Below are 20,385 nucleotides of genomic sequence, written 5' to 3' on the forward strand. Positions count from 1 at the left end.
CTTCAGATTGTTTTATCTATGTTTTCTTGATTTAATATGCTGTAAACCGCTTTGAGATTTTTCTTAAAAATATAAAGTGGTATGGAAATTTTAAAAATAAAATAAATAAATAAAATGAAGAGGAAGAACCCTACAAAGCGGGAGTAGAGGTTTTGAAGTGGTTTATCAACAGTTAGCTCCTGGGCAGCAGTTATAGAAATTATTTCTCAGTCTGCAACTATGAATATATGCACATTTTATGCAAATCCGTGCCTTATTTTGTCCTGTTTTCAGTTATTTGTTTTTTCTTTTATGGTGATGCAAAAGTGCCCACCTTTATATCTTTTATTCTTATTTAACTTACCCAAGCCTTCTGTGGGACTGGGTTCTTTAATTGGTTGCTTTGATACATTTATATCTTGCCCTTATTCCAAAATGGAGCACAATAGCAAAACACAATCAGAGAAAGAGAAACAGTTCCCAAACGAACAGATCAAATAAAATGCAAGGAACCACAGTGAGAAAACTCACTGTAGAACTGCAAATCAAATAATACTTCAGGATCCTTCAAGAGTGTGGGCAGATCACATATAATTTGGAAGGGAATTCCATTGGCAAGGGGCCACCACCAAGAGAACAGTGTCTCATGTAACCACCCTCCCCAGGAAAATACATTCCTGTTCTCCCAGACCTTTGGCCAGTTAGACAGTCCATGGCCTTATAAACTGTGTGTGGGGTTTTTTTGGGGGGGGATTACTGTGTTCTCGCTTATTATTATGTTACATATTTTTGTGTTTTTATATCTTAAACCACCATGTGACCCTCAGCTAAAGGGCAGAATATAATATAATCATGGTCAAGTAAGTTCTGGGAATTTGGAGAAGCTAAGCACCAAAAGATTTGGTTGTGGGAAATTATTGTTATGGACTTGGGAGGGGGAATTCCCCCCAAACCACAGAAATTAATAAATGATAGGATTTTGGTTATTTGGGATGTGGAGAAATACAAGCGGTAGAGGAATTCCTGGGCTAGTCTATGCAAAACAACCTGGCCAAGCTAGGGTCATTAAGAAACAATGCAGGGCCTTCTAGAATAATAAAAGAAATAGGGGAGATGGTCCATAATGAACTTAAGAAAACGTTTAAAAGAACGTTACCTGAAAACCCAGAAGCTTTCCTTCTGGGAAGAATAACAATGGAAAAAACAAAAAACCAAACTACTCTATGGATGTATGTGACTACAGCTGCCCGAATTCTGGTAGCACAAAAGTGGAGAAAAGATGTAGTACCAGCAAGAGAAGAATGGCACCTTAAAATATTAGAATATATAGAACTTGCCAGCAAGACAACTAGATTAAGAAATAATGACGATAAGAATTTAAAAGAGGACTGGGCATTATATGTGAAATATAGGGGGAAAATAGTATAACAAGAAAGTAAGTGTAACAGACTGGAGGGCGGGAAATACCCAGCAGCAGATGTGACCAAGTGGGACAGTGTAAGGTAATGAAAATAATTTAGTAAAATAAGAAAGCGCAGTCAAAAAGACAACAGATAGGAAAACAGATAAAAAGAGGAAGGCTAGTTAAAATTAAGGCTTATAAGAGTTATAATATGTTACTATTTTTATTTACAGATATGTGTCATGTACTTATGTTAGTCTCTCCCTTCCCCCCCATTTCTTGTTACCATGTGTTTGACTGTAACATACTGTACTATGCATTGATGATATGATAAAACAGAATACAGGGCCATTGAGGACAATTGGCAGTGCAAGACAACTGCCCTGGCCGTTTGCCCTGAGGTGTGGACACAGACTGAGGGTTTGGAAGGAAACCAGCCTAGCTTTGTGTGAGGTGACAGGAAAAGAGAGTCTTGAGGAAGGGTTGCTGGGAAGAAGAAGAAGAAGGAAGGAAGGAAGGAAGGAAGGAAGGAAGGAAGGAAGGAAGGAAGACTGGGATCCATCTTGGGCAGGCTGGCCGCTTGCTGGCTGGGAGAAATGCCTTCGACTCCAGGGCTGCACTGCTTTGGGGCACAAGCCCCTCTTGAAATGACCATACTGTAAGATCTGGACCCCCTCCATGCAGACAGAAGGTATAAATAGGCGAATAAACCATATTTCTTAAAGCTAGGGAATGCTCCGCCATACCTCAATTCTCCAAAGGAACACAGACTGGAACCCATTGGAACCCTGCCACAGCTTGGCAGAGAGAGGGGGTGGCAGCCAACTTTTGTAACATTGTTTTGAGAGCAGGAATGAATGAACACTTTCTGCTTATAGGTGGTGCCTAAGTTGCTTAGCAGTAGCGCAAGACTAGGATTATGTCATCTACATGTCATCTAGAACTACCCTGTCCTCTTCATCTTGCTACAGCTCCTGTTGCCTCACTCCTTATTGCATCGTTTCCAAATGCCTTGGTCTCCTTCCGATGTCACACTCCGGCTTCCATCAGCCCCAGCCAGCACGGCCAATACCCAGGTGGTCCAACAACTTCTGGAGGGCCACAGGTTCTGCATGCCTGCTCCGAATGATTTGATGCAGCTCGTTCTAGCTGGATGCTATTGCAGCACGGCCTTAATGCAATAGTTGCAAGACCAGGGAGAGGCCCTTTGTCATGAAGAAAGAGCACGGCCTGTTCCCCACAATCTCCTCACCCTGTTATTAAATCATCATATTGATTACAATTTCAACATGACTATTACCTCCTTATCTAATTGCCACCATGCAGTAACAAATGAGGAAGCTGAGGCAGCCTTCACAAAAACTTTCAGGCAGCCTTGAAGATGAAGACAGCTCACTAAGGAAGCAGATGTTTCCAGACCATTCAAAGGCACAAGCTGATCCTAAATCCGAGGGATAAAGCAGCCAGGGCAATGGTGGGAGTGAGCGGGCTCTTTGCCATTGCCATTGTAACTCTCCTGATCGTGCAGTTCCTAAAACTGCAATGGCTGAGTCGGCAGTACCCACCTGGGCCAACCCCCTTTCCCATCATTGGAGGTCTGTGGCGCTTGGACTTGAGTCTCAACCAGGAAACATACACCAAGGTATTTATTTTATGCTGGCATGATTTGCCATATTGTTGAAATGAAACTGATTTAAGATGGCAGCAGCAGAAGGGAAGGGGGTCAGAATACTTTGGCTACTTGTCACGAATAAAGATGGGTTAGAACAGCACACAGGAGCCGACCGAGCGGGCGGCAGGGGTCCCCGAGTGGGCAGTGGGTGTCCATGGGCCAGTTAAATGACCCCCATGGGCTGCTTGTGGCCCATGGGCCTTAGGGTGTCAACCCCTGGTGTATCACCTTCGTTGTATAAATTGTGGTTTCTTCTGCTTGTAAACCAACTTGTGTAAAGTAATATAGAAAGGCAGTGTACATATTAAAAGTGAAATGAAATGCACAAGAAGGTATGTATTTAGAAGTCGCAAGCAAAAAATTGACGATGCTTCTTGTAAATGAGACAGGTTTTTGTTTATGTTTTACTGAGAGAAGAGTACGTCTCCCCACCGTTTTTGCAGCCAGGAAGATGTGCTGTTCATGTGAACCCCCTCCGATATTATTATTATTATTATTATTATTATTATTATTATTATTATTATTATTATTTCTATGCTGCCCACCTCACTGGGTTGCCTCCTGGCAACTCTGGGAGCCTCCTGACAAAATATTAAACGCACCCTTTTGAATGCCCTCCCATCAGATGTCAAGGAGATAAATAACTATACAGCTTTTAGAAGACATCTGAAGGCAGCCATGTATCGGGACGTTTTTAATGACTGATGTTTTATTATGTTTTTATACTGTGTTGGAAGCTGCCCAGAGTGGCTGAGGCGACCCAGTAAGGTGGGCAGGGTATAAATAATAAAATGATGATGATGATGATGATGAAGAAGAAGAAACAATTTGGGCAGGACACACCGTTTCTCATACATTGCTTACATAATACACTTGTTGCTCTGGCTGTTACTTCTTGTACTCGATTATAAGTAACACCCAGGCTCAGATGAGACAGTTTACTTATACTTGTTTTCTTTAGTGACAGTGTGAATCACGAGACCTATATACAGTGGGAGGGGTGTTTCTGTCTCTGAAACATGAAGTGCACTCTAAGCATGTTCTTTTCTTTCATGTTTGATGCTCTTAAATCAAATAAGGGGCGATGACAGTTTTATGGTTATATTTGCGGGGGTGGACAATATGACCTTTGAAGATGCTTCCAATTCCACAATTCCATGATTATATGGTTCTATGATGGGGCGGGGGCGGGCGGTGTTTAATCGTGATGTATATTTTGCTCTAGGATGCTTAGTTTGGTCAAAGCCAAATATACACCTCCAGAGTTAATACTAAATACATTAATTCCAGTCAATGAACCACCATAGCTGCTAGTGGGCCATGAAAAATTGTGTCCCAGGCTTTTTAGACCCGTCTGCCCATGTACTATCTGAAACCAAAGGGGCATATTGGTTGCACGACTCTAGTCCAGAGGAGGAGAACCTCTGGCACTTGTGGGTTGTGGTAATTCTTACCTGCTATGTCACGAGTCAATGGCGATCACTCCCTGCTGCCCTACACAGGCAGCGGGGAGATTCAGGCAGGGGGGAAAATCCTGGCAATGCTCCCCAGTGTGGTCTGGGGAGTTCACTGTGCCACTCAAGCCTGTGTCTGCCAACTTGAAAGGCAGAACGTGAAAGTCGGAGTCCAGCCATCCTGTAGACTCAGGTCTGATGTCAATCAGCTCTTAGCATCGACTCCACGACACTCTGCCACTGATCACCACCGGCATGTGCTCACTCAAGGGCATCCTGATCAAATTTGCAGATGACACCAAACTGGGAGGGGTGGCTAACACCCCAGAGGACAGGACCACACTTCAAAACGACCTTGACAGATTAGAGAACTGGGCCAAAACAAACAAGATGAATTTTAACAGGAGGAGAATCAGAACTTACAGGGTTAAACAGTTCTGAGTGACGTCTCACATTCTGAGGCGTGGCTATGTTCACATAGGGGAGTGTTTCTCTGTGTGTCTTTTTTCTTTCGCTTTTGACGGAGAAAGTGGAGGGATGGCAGCCAATTCGCTGGGCTGATTTATGTTGTTATTCTACTCATTAAAGACTATTGGAGATAAGAGAAAAGCCTGCATCCAGTTTGAATTATTACCCACACAAAGCAACAGCTTTTCCCGCTGTGTGAGCTCTGCTAAAGACTAAGCTAAGAAAGCTAAGACGTTGTTTTGACCGGCACGGACAGCAGAGTGACGCAGCAAGGAAACGTGCCGGACGCCATTTTATCTAACAGAAATGTAAAGTATTGCACTTGGGCAAAAAAAATGAGAGGCACAAATACAAAATGGGTGACACCTGGCTTGAGAGCAGTACATGTGAAAAGGATCTAGGAGTCTTGGTTGACCACAAGCTTGACATGAGCCAACAGTGTGACGCGGCAGCTAAAAAAGCCAATGCAATTCTGGGCTGCATCAATAGGAGTATAGCATCTAGATCAAGGGAAGTAATAGTGCCACTGTATTCTGCTCTGGTCAGACCTCACCTGGAGTACTGTGTCCAGTTCTGGGCACCACAGTTCAAGAAGGACACTGACAAACTGGAACGGGTCCAGAGGAGGGCAACCAAAATGGTCAAAGGCCTGGAAACGATGCCTTATGAGGAACGGCTAAGGGAGCTGGGCATGTTTAGCCTGGAGAAGAGGAGGTTAAGGGGTGATATGATAGCCATGTTCAAATATATAAAAGGATGTCACATAGAGGAGGGAGAAAGGTTGTTTTCTGCTGCTCCAGAGAAGCGGACACGGAGCAATGGTTCCAAACTACAAGAAAGAAGATTCCACCTAAACATTAGGAAGAACTTCCTGACAGTAAGAGCTGTTCGACAGTGGAATTTGCTGCCAAAGAGTGTGGTGGAGTCTCCTTCTTTGGAGGTCTTTAAGCAGAGGCTTGACAACCATATGTCAGGAGTGCTCTGATGGTGTTTCCTGCTTGGCAGGGGGTTGGACTCGATGGCCTTTGTCGTCTCTTCCAACTCTATGATTCTATGATTCTATAATGACTCTTCACCCACCCCTGGAGGGCAGTAGAACTCAACTGCCATAAATAGTGACATCAGCCGGAAACCCCGAGGAAGAACTCCAGAGTGGAATTTTAATGGCGGAGACTGGATATGTAATCTGTGAGTTATTTATGGCCGCAGCTCGTATGCTAGTTGGTAAACAGTGGAAGGAATGGAATGTGACCTTGTCCCATCCAGATAAACACTGTAAAGAACTGAACAAGGGAAAATAGTAATTCATTCTCCCAGCACACCAGGTCTGAAACAGCAATGTATATATAGGATGAATAAACCGGCATGGGAAATTTCCACTCTCATTTCGCCTTTATTGGAATTCTCTGACATCCCTAGTTGAGTGGCCCTCTTTAAACTCTGGACCAAACCACCAATGGCATGAGATCTCCCAGAAAACTCCCCACTGGTGGTAAATAAAAGTCTTCAGTGGGTGTTTAAAGGTGGAAACAGAACGTGACAACTTGAGTGTCTATTTGCAGAACATTCCACAGGACTGGACCAGTGACACTAAGGTCTCGGGTAAGAAGAGGATTTAGCCAACTAGGCCTGTCAATGGAAGCCCTGTGTGAGGAACTACACTTGCAAAATGTGGCTTTCTCCCTTTCTGCATCCCATGCAGCCCCCCCCCCATTGCTATGGATGGTTGGTAGAACCCCCTAGAACAGCACTGGGGGGGGGAGAAGGGGGATTGTTCCACCTGGCAAGCTGAAATCCTTTGACAGATGGAACAAGCGGAAGAATGCAATGTTGAATTCCACCCTCTATTTTGCACTGACGTCAAATGAGCCTCACCAACTCAGGGGACAACCAACAACATTCCTGCAGATGATCTCAGTGATTCAGCTGGGATTTAAGGGTCCAGGTGGTCCTTAAGATACCCTTAGGTATGGAGAAGGAGGATGCCCCAGCAGCAGCACTGAAGTAAGGTTCATCTACCAGTCCAGTCAGCTTTTGTATGTGTCATGGACTGGTTGGATGCAGAGGAATGGTGGGAGGAACCAGCTAGGGTTGGCGGCTCAGAGTCCAGGGAGCGATGGTGGGATGATGAGTGGTCAGAGGGAGAAGTCTGAGAAGAGGAGGTGTTGGAAGGTGAAGAGGTAACAGGGCTCAGTGAGCAGGGGGAGTCTGTGGTAGAGAGAAGTCCAGTATCAGAGGCAGAAGCTGAAGCAGGAGAGGCCAAGAGGCAGAGATGTGTCAGCCTGGTGAAGAGTCACGGGTATCTCCCCCCCCCCCCGCTGTGACAAGCTCCCCTCCACCCTTGACTCCCAGAACCAGAAGAGGCATGAAAAGGGCAGAGGAGAGGTTGGCTTCACACAGGAGCAATTTCAGATTGTTTGGAGAAAGCACTGGCGAAGAGGGGACAGACGACTGCAAGGAGCCGAGGACTTTCAGTCTCAACAATTGATTTTCATGGAGTTAAGATCACAGAGAACAAGCTGCTCTGCCCATTAGGCCTGACACTCGGCCAAGTCTGCGGAAATTGTGTTTTTGCTAATACTGTAAAGAGCAAACTCTGAACTGTGTGATTTACTGCCGGTTTGCATTTTGACAGTATGTGGAACGGGAAGGAGGTGCCAACTTGTTGTTCATTTCAGGCAGCAAAGCATATTGGGAGGAAGTTGCTTTTGCTAGAGTTGCCTACAAAGTTGTTTCAAAAAAGAATTAAATAAATAATTGCAAGAAAAGTTATTTTATTTTATTTGTCTAAATTGCAGATATCAAAGGATTATGGGAGGATCTTCACCATGTGGGTGGGACACAAACCCATGATTATCCTGAATGGGTTTGATGCTGTGAAAGAGGCGCTGATCACGCATTCCGAACAGATGACGGGCCGGCCCATGACCCCTTTCGTGATTGAGACAATGAAGGGAAAAGGTAAGTCAACCTCCTTACCGTTAAGAGTGTTGAGATTTCTGGGCTCTACCTTGATCAAATGCAACAAAATGCACTCAAATAGGGGGCGGGGAGCATACAGGGGAAAAAACAATGTCCATCAAAAATGCTAATTGAATTCCCAATACACGCAGGTTCCGCTGTCGATCCGCTCGCCATCTGAAAATTCACTTATCTTAACGTACAAAATTACGACCTCGCTAAACACTCCACAGATCCAGATATCCAAACAGCCAGAGTTTGCCCACTTCCTTACTTCGTTGCTTGCTTGTGTTTCGTTAGACCGGACAAATCAATTTTCCCTTTGTCTCTCTTTTGCGTGTTGGCTTCAGCAATTCCTAGGAACAAACCATGGCGGGGGGGGGGGGGGAATCAATCAAATCCCCATTTAGAAATGTTCCCATAGGAATCAATAGAAATTGTGGACTCATTATGCAAACACTCGCCTAACAAATGATTTCCAGGGAACGCATTGTGTTTGGTAAGCTGGACCTGCATAACTAGTGGTACCGTTCTTAACCTGAAACTGTTCTTAACCTGAGGTACCACTTTAGCTAATGAGGCCTCCCGCTGCCACCGTGCCGCCAGTGTGCGATTTCTGTTCTCATCCTGAAGCAAAGTTCTTAACCCGAGGTACTGTTTCTGGGTTAGCAAAGTCTGTAACCTGAAGCATCTGTAACCTGAGGTACCACTGTATACTGAAATGGACAAATCAGAAATGGACAAATCAGTCTATTTCCAGGCCCTCTTGTTTTTGCATACAATGCGGGGATATAGGATGCTATTTCCTAAAAAGTAAAAATATGAGTCCACCTAGCTCAGAATCTGCTACTCCAGAGGACCCCGCTGTGGCACCTGCAGGCATTGGGGTACCCACGAGTACCTCCTGTGGCACCCACAAATGTTCTCAGTAACTGACCCCTTCAAAAATCCACAGTGCATGAGTGGCTTCTGGCAGATATTTGAGTAGCCATGGCAGAATGTGGACGAGCTTCTACATACAAGCGCACACACCATCGAAATTCATACCCAGTGGATCCAAATGGCATCCATCCATACTTCCTCAATAGGAATGAGCTGCACACACCAGAAGCATTTCTACTTGGAATTTTAGGCAGTGATATCCTGAAAAATGTAAGAGAAATCTTTTTATATGCAACAGCCACTGCCCGGTTATTAATTGCATCAAACTGGAAAGGGGGGAAAGTACCAGCAGTAAGGGAATGGCAGAACAAGTTATTAGACTATCCAGAATTGGCTCAATTGACAGATAGATTAAGGGGAAATACACAACAATCATTCCTGCAAAAATGGGATATGTTCAAGAAATACCTACAAAAATAACATCTATGGCGTTTTAATAACCCTTGTGTAAATTAAATACTACTAAGCAAGGGAAAACGGTATGATATGTTATAAGAAAGTACTAGAAACTATAGTAAGAGTAAGGTAAGAAGTATAAGTACATTCAATGTCATAAATGTAACTTACATCGGGAAATGACGGGAAGTCTGTTTTCATATAATTTAGTTTATTGGAATTTAGTTTATTGGATTTTTTTACTTTGGTTTATTTTTGTTTAGTTAGAAATTATAAGAAAAGAGCATGTACAAATACAAGTTTAAATCAATATTTAATGGTATAATTATTTAAGGCTGTACATGTACCAAAATTGTGTATGGATGTAAAATAAAATAATAATAATAATAATAATAATAATAATAATAGGAATGAGCTGCACATATGTCTTCCACCTCCCTCCACATTTTGCCCTGCCAGCTATGCATAATGAACACACAACTAGAGTTGGGTCCAGGATTGTCTGTAGCTGAATTGCACAGCGCTTGGATTGCCCATTGAAAATCCTAGGTTCCATCTCTGGCTTCTCCAGGCTGTTGTTGTTGTTGTTTATATCCTGCCTTTTCCTGGGCCAGGGCTCAAGGCAGCTCACACAATTTAAAGCAATCCAGATAAAATACCAACAGCTAAAAACATACAAACTTTTTCCACCGTAAGGCATACAGTATACAGTTCTTTGATGCATTTCTTCCCACCCCACTCCGATGCTTCTATAACGTATTGCTGATCTGCTCTAACAGGAGTTCTGTTTGCAACTGGCCACATCTGGAAGCAGCAGAGGCGCTTTAGCCTGATGACCCTGCGGAATTTAGGCATGGGGAAGAAGGGCGTGGAGTACCGCATTCAACAGGAGTCAAACTATCTCCTCGAACTATTTCGAAATGAGGGAGGTCAGAAACACCACCATTATATTATAACAATAATAATAATAATAATAATAATAATAATAATAATAATAATAATTTTTTATTTATACCCCGCCCATCTGGCTGAGTTTCCCCAGCCACTCTGGGCGGCTTCCAATCAAGTATTAAAAACAATACAGCATTAAATATTAAAAACATTATGTGCAGTTTCAAGCTTGTGAATTGATCAGCACTTCTGGTCGGGGCTAACAATGCAGAAATGGAAGGTTTAACTGCCCAATGCATTTATAGGATCAGTTTCTTCTAGTGTGACTATTTAAGCTTCTAGGCCTCGTGGGTGTAAGACTGAAAAGCATAGGCGTGCCTAGGATGTGTCTGTTGAAGCTCTGGAATTTACGCAGCTCATAAATGCTTTAGTTGAGATTCCTGCATCTGCAGTGACCTTCAGGGCCCCTTCCAATTCTACAGTTCTATGATCCAGGAAACCACATATTTAAAAATGTGATGATCTGCAAGTCTATGGAGACTGCCCTTTCCCTCTCCCCTCCAGAATCACCCAAAATGCAGGAGGGCACCCTCCCTGGCTCCTTTGGAACCAACAACTAAAAAACAGAGCACAGCCTCTTTAAATGCAACAGCTTCTGAACTCCTGCCCTGATTCTTGGCAGGGCTCCAGGGTTGAGACTGATTTTGTGCAGTGTTTCACTGATCGTGTTTATTTGCTCTTGCACCCTGGAAAAACACCACACAAAAAAAACCTTGGTGCAATCCTACCTAACTTGCCCCGAGGGATTTAGTCTGGGTCTTGTGCAGGATCTTCTGCAAAGAGAAGGCCACTTTTGGGTTCAGTCTCACTCTCGTAGCATGCGGCAAGGAACAGTCTGTGAGGAGGAGGAGATGCTTCTACATGCAGGAAGTGACTCCATCTCCCATCACCCTGAGCAAGTATGGACCAAGGCCAGGAATGATGGGAGTTGTAGTACAATAACATGTGGCAGGCCAAAAGTTTCCCAGCACTGTGTCAGGCAGAATCATACATTGAAAGAATGAAATGAAAGACAAGCACAAAAGCAATAATGAATGGAGCCACTTTTTGTAGCAGACCCAGCCCTCCCCCTCCTACTAGATTTGCTCCTGGCCTCTCAGGTGAAAACGTTTGGCTTCATATTAGGCAGGTCTAAATGCTGGTCTGAATGTTAAATGATGACAGTTTATCACACCTGCCCTTTCAGGGAAGCCCATGAACCCTGCTCTCGCCATCTTCCCTGCGGTCTCCAATGTGATCTCGTCCGTGGTGTTTGGGCATCGCTTCTCCTACGACGACGAGGTCTTCCAAGATATGGTCAAGGCTGTCGATTTCATGTTCCATTTTTTGCCCAGCCCGTTTCGAATTGTGCGTGTTCCGAAAGTTTTCAAAAAACAAAATTAAGTGAATGTCCTGTGTCAGAAGGGTAGCTGGGTTATTGCATCGGTCTGTCTTGAGAGGCAACGGAGTATGCCTCTCGGGGTTAAGTCAGACCGTTGCGTTAGAGGCACTGAAGTGACTTCTCTGGGATGCTAGCCTGAGCAGTGTGCCTGGAGGTCCTGGGCTGCCCAGGGGACAAGACTCCACTCTTGTCCTCACTGAGGTGGTCCAAAGGAAAGCAGAGCAAGGTGTTTGGCACCATCTTGGCTGCAGGAATTGCCAGAAGGAGGCGAACAAGGCACCATCCAACTGTCTTAGGGACGCCACTCTGGATTTGTGTAGGGTTTACTCCTTAGTTTTTTCTTCTCCCAAAAGTATCCTGCAAGGTTTTGAACTAGGGCCTCAAAGACCAGGATTCAACCACAAAATTCATTGGGCAACATTTAGCTAGACACAGTCTCTTAGCCTAACCCAGGCATAGGCAAACTTGGCCCTCCAGATGTTTTTTTGGCCTACAACTCCCATGAACCCTAGCTATCAGGACCAGTAGTCAGGGATGATGGGAATTGTAGTCCCAATCTGGAGGGCCGAGTGTGCCTATGCCTGGCCTAACCTAACTCACATGGTTGTTGTGAGGATGAAAAGGGAAAGGGGTGAACCTAGGAAGAGTCCTGCTGGATCAGGCCAAAGGTCCCTCTAGTCCAGCATCCTTTTTGTGTGTGCACAAGAGCCCTCTCCCCTGCTGTGGCTTCCAGCACCTGCCATTTCAGAAGCATCACAGCCTCCCGCAGTGAAGACAGAACTGACTAGCAGCCATGGGTAGGTTTATCTGATGCTACGTCGTCTTGGCATCCCTCATTAAAATGCTGGTGCTTCAAAGGCAATGTCAGGCCCATAATCTCTCTCTCTTTTTTGGTAACTGTTTTTATTTTTTCACTTTCTGATACACAAAGAGCGATAATAACAACCATAAAGCGAGGAAGAGAGACGATAAAAGCAAGAAAGGAGAAGAAAGCGAGGATCTGAGGAGAGACGGGGGGAAGCAGTATTCCAAAAACAGCAATGTAGTTTCAGACAATTATCCCTCATAAGCATATTACCCAAGGACCCATAATTAATATTTATTTATTTATTTATTTATTTATTTATTTATTTATTTATCCGTTAGCTTTAATAGCCTGAAGGAATAACCGGCCCTTCAATATACAAGATCCTTTTTGGGAGCCATAATTACACACTCACGAAAGCAGCCTTTGCTTACCCCCCCCCCCACATGCCTCACAACTGTCCCAGAAAAAATGGGACATCCCATTTTCTCATGTGAGGGCAGGGCAGCCATTTTGGGTGTCACGATCTCGTGCAATTTTGTTCCGAGCTCTCACCCCGAAAAGTGGCCCGATCTTAGTGTGGTGCCCAAAAAAGGCATGCTTTGGCGCACCGTGCAAGCATAGCTCTGGGGAAAGTGCATTTTTTGGGCTCCGTGATCTCACGTGGGTCCACTGACTTGCGCAGGAGTACGGGCGGGAAGACATGCACTCTGGCTTTGGGACTCAAAATATGGGAGGGTATGCCCGCGTGCCCTTCAAAGAGCTACAATTAACGCGGCGAGGGCAGATAACCAAGCGTCTCCTCTTTCCCTCCATCTTCAGGCATATGATCTTTTCCCTGGGCTGATGCACCATTTGCCGGGACCTCACCAGAAGGCCTTCGAATGCTTGGCGAAAGGGCATGCAATTATAAGGGACGAGATCAGAAGCCACGAGAAGACCAGGGACCCAATTGACCCGCAGGATTTAATTGACTACTATCTGAATCAGATTGAAAAGGTAAGGGGCTGCCTTCTGTGCAGCTGGAGCTCATCTGAAGAGGTGGTGGAAATGCTGGTAAATTGTAGAATCGAAGAGTTGGAAGGGACCCTGAGGGTCACCTGGTCCACCCCCTGCAATGTAAGAAATGCAGCTAAACCATCTATGAAAGATGGCTATCCAACCTTTGCTTAAAAGCCTCCAAGGAAGGAGGGTCCACAACCTCCTAAAGGAGACATTTCCACTGTCAAACAGCTCATTTAACACTAAAAAAGAGTTAAGCAGTGGTTCTGATAACCATAGCCATATGACGTTCTTTTTTAATGTTAATGATGTGTTATTAAAATGTGACACCAGAGGGTTCTGCAGAGCAACTAGCTATCATAAACTTAGGCAGACCTCGTGGAAAGGAAGCAAAGCGAAACCAAACAGGACTGTCTCAACGTTTTCTAATATCGTTCTAGCAACGTTTTTAAAGGTGAGTGTAGATCCAGCCTTACTGACAGGAAGTTCTTCCTGATGCTTAGTCGGAATCGCCTTTCTTGTAACTTGAAGCCATTGGTCCGAGTCCTACACTCTGAAGCAGGGAAAAACAAGCCTGTGACAGCCCCTAAAACATTTGAAGATGGCTATCATATCTCTTCTCAATCTCCTCTTTTCCATACTCAGTTCCTTCAACTGCTCTTCATAAGGCTTGGCTCCTAGATCCTTTTCCAGCTGCACTGGCTCCCAATGGAGTACAGGGTCAGATTTAAGGTGCTGGTTTTGACCTTTAAAGCCCTTCATGGCCTAGGACCCTTGTACCTACAGGACCGCCTCTCCCTGTATGCCCCACGGAGGACCTTAAGGTCCATACACCCTAGAGGTCCCGGGCCCTAAGGAAGTCAGATTAGCCTCAACCAGAGCAACACTGGCTCCAGCCTGGTGGAACACTCTGTCTCATGAGACCAGGGCCCAGCGGGATCTGATTTCTTTCTGCAGGGCCTGTAAGACAGAATTGTTCCACCTGGCCTTTGGCTTGGAACCAGTCTGATCCCCTCCCTCTCTTTCCTTTTCCTTTTCCTTTCTCCTCCTGTGAATGAACGCCTATTTGGGGACTTCCCGGGCTTTTTTCTGGCCCATGTAGGACCAGTCTGGAAAGTTAGCCTTGTAGAAGACTTGACGTTTTCATCCCCCAAAAAGTTTTTGATTTGAGTTTCCATTGAAATGAGGCTGTATTTTAATGTTTTAATGTTGTATTTTAATCTTGTTTTTAAGTTGTATTTCAATCAATTTGTTTTTATAAGGTGTTAGCCAGCCTGAGCCTGGTCTTGGCTGGGGAGGGCAGGGTATAAATAATTTTTATCATCATCATCATCATCATCATCATCTTAGTTGCCCTCCTCTGCACACTTTCCAGACTATCTCACATAGTCATGGCTTTTCTCAAAGAATTCTGGGGGCTGCAGTTTGTTATGGGTCCTGAGAGTTGTCTCTGGCCCCACCTACCATGGTCCTTCAGAAGGTGGCCTAGACGGGAAGTCGGTCCACAGGCTAAAATGTTCCCCCACTCCTGCTCTGCTCTCTGCCCAACTGCCATTTGTTTCACACTGTATTGTGGCATAGTTCAGAATGCTGCCCTATCCAGGGGCCACACAAAGAACGGAACGCCACTGAACCCTTTAACCTTACTCTCACCTTTTGGGCACCAACAGAGCAAAGACGACCCCAGCAGCACCTTTGACGAGGAAAACATGATCCACGTCATCACCGACTTCTTTGCAGCGGGGACCGAGACGACCTCCGTCACGCTTCTCTGGGCTCTCCTCTACATGCTAGCCTTTCAAGACATCCAAGGTGAGGCCTCCGTAACAAGTCCAGATACGTTTTATAGGTAGAAAGCATCATGTGGGAAGATCCACGAGCACATGCACAAGCTGGCTGAACAGACGGGGACGGGGGCAGGACTTTGCAGCCTGTTTCACTGAAGCAAAGAGTTGGTTTTGAAAGCTGCTTGCTGTGCACCTAACTCGCCAGCGCATATACCACCTCCACCTTTTCTCTTAACGTTTTATATATACACACACACAATTTTAATAAAATTTTCTAATTTGCATTTCAAAATATTCATTTAAACAACCTTAAATCAATGGCTTCCCTTCTTCTCTCCGTGGTTCATTTTGCTTACCAGTTCATTTTGTAAACCATTGTTATATCCATCGAAACTTATTGACACTGTTGAATTTATCTTAATGCTTCCAGTGTTTTTAAATGAACACAATTTTCACCCATATATTCAGTAAACATCTTCCAGTCTTCTTCAAATGTATATTCTTCTTGTTCACTTATTCTATATGTTAAATCTGCAAGTTGCGCGTATTCCATCAGTTTAAGTTGCCATTCTTCTTTGGTTGGGACCTCGCTCTTTTTCCATTTGGGGACTAACAAGACACGGGCTGCAGTAGTAGCATATATAAATAGTCTTTTTTGACACTTGGGAATTTCCCTCTGAACTATCAACATTAGTTTATCCTTAACATACTAACCCAATTGGTCAGTGTGTGTGAACTGCAAGCCTGGGGCTGGATGTGGCTCTGCAGGTAATGCTACCTGGCCTTCAGAACTCTCCCCTGGTCACAGCACTCACAGCTTCCATTTCATAGCACAAATACTGTATTTTCCCATCTATAAGACAATATTTTTTGCTTAGTAATAATAGGCAAAAATTGCGGGTCGTCTAATACACGGATAGCAGAGGGGGGACGGGTGATTGGTGGCAGCAGCCAACAGGAGATTGGCAGTGGCGTTTGGGCTTGTGATTGGTTGCTTTGGCAAGACCTGCTGCTGATTGGCTACTGTTGCTGCAACTGAGCTGGCTATTATGGCTGCGGCGATGCGTGCCTGCAATTGGCCGTGGTTGCGTCGAGTGTACAGGTGGGCTTTTGGCAACGAGCATGCAGATGATTGGTGGCTGCGGCTATGGGTGCGATTTTCATTGGCAGGCAGACTGTAGAACTCTGGGCAATCTCCCCCCCCCCCAAATAGTTTTGTTGCGGTCCAAAAAAATAGGGGTCGTCTTATACATGGGGGGGGGGGCGTATTATACACGGAAAAATACAGTCTTTTTGCCTGGCTGAGATGTGCTCCTGAACTCTGATCGCTGGCATAGCCTGACGGGGGCTGTGGCAGGGGCGACCCCAGACATGTGATTCTGCGGGTGTGAGAGGACACAACCAGGTGCCCCCACTGCAGGCACCCTGCGGGGAGGCAAGCTGCCCCAGGGCCGGATCTTTGGGGCTGGGACGGGCCCCACACTGCACCTGCCCAAGTTGCCAGCCCTTTCCCCCACCTGCACAGACATTTCATTTGACGCGACACTGCCACTGACCTCTGACGCCGCTCCCAGGTGCCCTGCAAGGAGGCAAGCCGCACAGCGACAGCATCTCCTCTCCTAGAGAGAGAGAGGAGAGCGTGGCTCTGCACTGGCCATCCAGGCTCCCCCCCACCCCACCTCACCGGAACTAAGCAGGACCTCGTTGCACCACCTGCCTGCCCAGCACCCACGCAGGGGGAAGCCCCAACTGGCTGATGTAGAGCCATGCTCTCCTGTCTCTGTAGGAGGAGGCTCTGTCCAAAGGCCCAGCCCCGGTGCAGCTTGCACCCTCTCATAATCCAGTGGCATTGATTGGCACTGGAGGGCTCTGTTCACCCTCCGCCCCCATCCCCAACATGCGCATGTGTGCCTGCTCTGGGCATGCATGCACATGCCCTGCGCATCAGAAACTCACCCTACGCCACCGACTGATCATGCTTCTTCCTTGCCTGGATAGAAGACGGAGAGGCGTTAGGGGATGTGTGCAGAAACTAGGCTGCTGCACAAAAGTGAAATTTTCCATCATTGCTCCATGCACTTTTGCTTCTGCCCCCCCCCCGCCCCGGCTAGGATATGGCCCCCCAAAAGTTTCACGGAAGGCAGTGTGATCTTTGGGGTTTCCTAGTCCTGACATGGATCAAATATAAATTTATCCGAAGGACTGCCAGAGGTTCCTCCGCTAATCTGATATGACATGGTGATTTGTGTGCATGCGTGTGTATATTTCACCAGAAAAAGTCCGGGAGGAGCTACATGCCGTCCTGGATCCTTCCAAAGAGGTCTGTTATGAGGATCGGAAGAGGTTGCCGTACACCAATGCCGTCATTCATGAGGTCCAGCGCCTCTGCAATGTCCTGCTGGTTGGGTCCTTCAGAGAATGCACAACAGACATAACCCTGCAAGGCTATCGTCTTAAAAAGGTATACCGATTCTCCTCCTTCTGTTATACCTTAAATTCCCATGGAACGCGGGCAACCACCTTATATTAAGTCAGACCATCTGGAGGGCCACAGGTTCCCAGCTCTGCTTCAGAGTGGCCTTAGCACTAAGTAGACCCATTGAAATTTACAGCCCTAACTTGGTCGTGTTCATTAATTTCAGCAGCTAAATGAGCAAAACCTCAGTAAAATACCACCCAACGTATTTGAGTTATGCAAATATGATACAGAAGTACCGTGGTACCTTGGTTGTTGAATGGCTTGGCTCCCAAACAAATCGACTCCCAAATGCCGCAAACCCGGAAGAGAGTGTTACGGTTTGCGAATGTTTTTAGGAAGCCGAACATCTGACGCAGCTTCCGATTGAGTGCAGGAAGCTCCTGAAGCCAAGCGGAAGCAGCGCCTTGGTTTTTGAGTGGTTTTGGGAGTCAAATGGACCCCAGAATGGATTAAGTTCAACAAGTAAGGTACCACTGTACTTAAGATTCCATTCCCACTCCATTCCAGGAGCTTACTTTGATCTGTCCATATGTGGAGCCATTGGAACTGAGGAGTTGATTATAATCATTACTTAATGGTTTTGCAGGGCACCGTCATCATCCCCGATGTAGCTTCTGTCTTGTATGACCCTGACCACTGGGAGACACCTCATCAGTTCAACCCAAATCACTTCCTGGACAAAGATGGAAAATTCTTCTGCAAGGAAGCCTTCATACCCTTTGCAGTAGGTAAGTGTGCCCTCTCTCCCACCCCATCCCCGAAAAATGCCCGCAGATGCCCCACAATGTATGTTGCAATGTGTGTGTGTCATTCAATGGCTGTGTGAGCCTTATGGAATAGTGTCACCTTTTCCTGGACAGCAAGGAATACGCAAGACTAACTAACCTGGATCTCAATGTTCCTCCCCATGCAGGGCATCGCATTTGTGTGGGGGAGCGCTTGGCGCGGACCGAACTCTTCATTGTCTTCACCAAACTTCTGCGGGTTTTTAAATTACAGCTTCCAGAAGGAGTGAAGAGCGTCAGCATCAAGCCTATAACTGGAGGACTGGCCATGGTGCCACAACCCTATAAGCTCTGTGCTGTTCCTTACTAAGTTCCAGAGGGGAAGGGGGGCTATTTCTGCACCCAGAGAGGAGGTGGGTGGGCTGCAGAGATGGGCTATCTTCCTGACAGCTGAATTGCCCCTTTCATATCTACATGTTTTAAACTGGTTTTAGAATATTTAAATGTTGCTACTGATGGTTATGTTTCTGCTGCCCAGAACTCCTCTGGGAGAAGGAAAGCCACTTCCGCCCTTCTGAGGAGGTGGGGTTGCGGGCGTCACAGCCCAGCCCCCATGCGATTGGGGGGATTCCCAGCCGCGTCACCCCCTGGCCAGCCAATCAGCTGGCTCTGGGGGTGTGGCCTGCCCTATTTAAGGCAGGACGTGCCCGGGGATCTCCCTCTTTGCCGCTCCTCAGCAGTTTGGTTTTCCCACCCTCCCGCCCTATAGGTTTTGCCTTTGACCTTGCTATGGACCTTGGTTGGTCTCCGTTGAGGGACCTGGTAGGAATTTTTCCACTTGGCAATTTGGCATCAGCCACTTGGTTTTCACCTACCTCGTAGCAAATCGTCACAACTTTTTGGCTATTGGTAGTTAGGCATTGGTATAATTCTGTAGTTGGAAGAGGGGAGGTTACGCCATCACCTGCCCCACATATTGAAGGGTAGTCCAGTAAAGGATTCTGGGGGGCGTGGCCCTGCCCGAAGCCTAGGGAGGTGAGGGCCTAAGGTACGCCCCCTATTGGTGACCCTGGGGGAGCTCCTATTTGATGTGCATCAGCAGGACTCCTTCTAAGACAGTAAGACAGAACTATTCCACCTGGCTTTCAATTTGAACCTGGCCTGATCTTTCGTTCCCCTTCCTCCCTCCCCCTCCCCATATTGTGAAGATTGCCCGCTCTGGGATCCCACAGCTCGTTCTTCCCTGGTCTCCTCGCTGGCCCAAGTGGGACTAATTTAGCTAGCTAGCCCTGGTGATCATCTAATGTCTATTGGATGGATTTTCCCCCTAAATTGATTTTTGATTTTATTGTTATTTACGCTTTATACCATATTTTATGCTGTTTTCTTGGTGCAGTGGTACCTCAGGTTAAGTACTTAATTCGTTCCGGAGGTCCGTACTTAACCTGAAACTGTTCTTAACCTGAACCACCACTTTAGCTAATGGGGCCTCCGGCTGCTGCCGCACCGTTGGAGCACCATTTCTGTTCGCATCCTGAAGCAAAGTTCTTAACCCGAGGTACTATTTCTGGGTTAGCGGAGTCTGTAACCTGAAGCGTATGTAACCTGTGTAGCATCAATTAAGTGTTTTAAATTTGTTGTTAGTCGCCCTGAGCCCAGTTTCCTGAACCAGGAAGGGCAGGGTATAAATAAAAATGTATTATTATTTATTATAATGGTGGTTAACCCTTCCTGGATGTCAAGCGGACGGGCTGAAGTTGGATATAGTCGGTTAGGACCAAGGGCTAAGCCAATACCGCTCATCACCTGTAACCAATAAAGTTGTGGCCTTTTTTAGCCCATTAACCTTAATAATTGTGTCATGTGTCATTATTTCCACTGGGGGGGGGGACTTGCCATGCAATGTATTATAAATTGAATAAAGAAACAAATATTCCTAATTTCATCCAGGTGGGTATTCTTTTACCCAAGGACCCCCGTT

At 45.9% G+C, this 20,385-nt stretch overlaps 1 protein-coding gene across 2 annotated transcripts; it reads left to right on the forward strand.

The window, feature by feature from the left end:
• The first annotated feature begins 2,702 nt into the window (after positions 1-2,702).
• On the forward strand, positions 2,703-18,928 carry LOC309342218 (cytochrome P450 2J5-like). Of its 2 annotated transcripts, none has more exons than XM_081862617.1 (9): positions 2,703-3,023; positions 7,774-7,936; positions 10,054-10,203; positions 11,412-11,572; positions 13,234-13,410; positions 15,084-15,225; positions 17,474-17,661; positions 18,266-18,407; positions 18,593-18,927. In XM_081862617.1, the coding sequence occupies exons 1-9, from the start codon at positions 2,853-2,855 to the stop codon at positions 18,772-18,774; spliced, it is 1,476 nt and encodes a 491-aa protein (XP_081718743.1). In that variant the 5' UTR covers positions 2,703-2,852; the 3' UTR covers positions 18,775-18,927. The 2 variants fall into 2 exon arrangements, with proteins under 2 accessions (XP_081718743.1, XP_081718744.1); XM_081862618.1 differs by lacking the exon at positions 2,703-3,023 and adding an exon at positions 7,067-7,155 and having other exon boundaries at positions 18,593-18,928.
• The last annotated feature ends 1,457 nt before the right edge of the window (positions 18,929-20,385 follow it).

The sequence above is a fragment of the Podarcis erhardii genome (genome assembly GCF_964252035.2).
Source record: "Podarcis erhardii genome assembly, chromosome: 5".
In the NCBI taxonomy this organism is placed as follows: domain Eukaryota; kingdom Metazoa; phylum Chordata; class Lepidosauria; order Squamata; family Lacertidae; genus Podarcis; species Podarcis erhardii.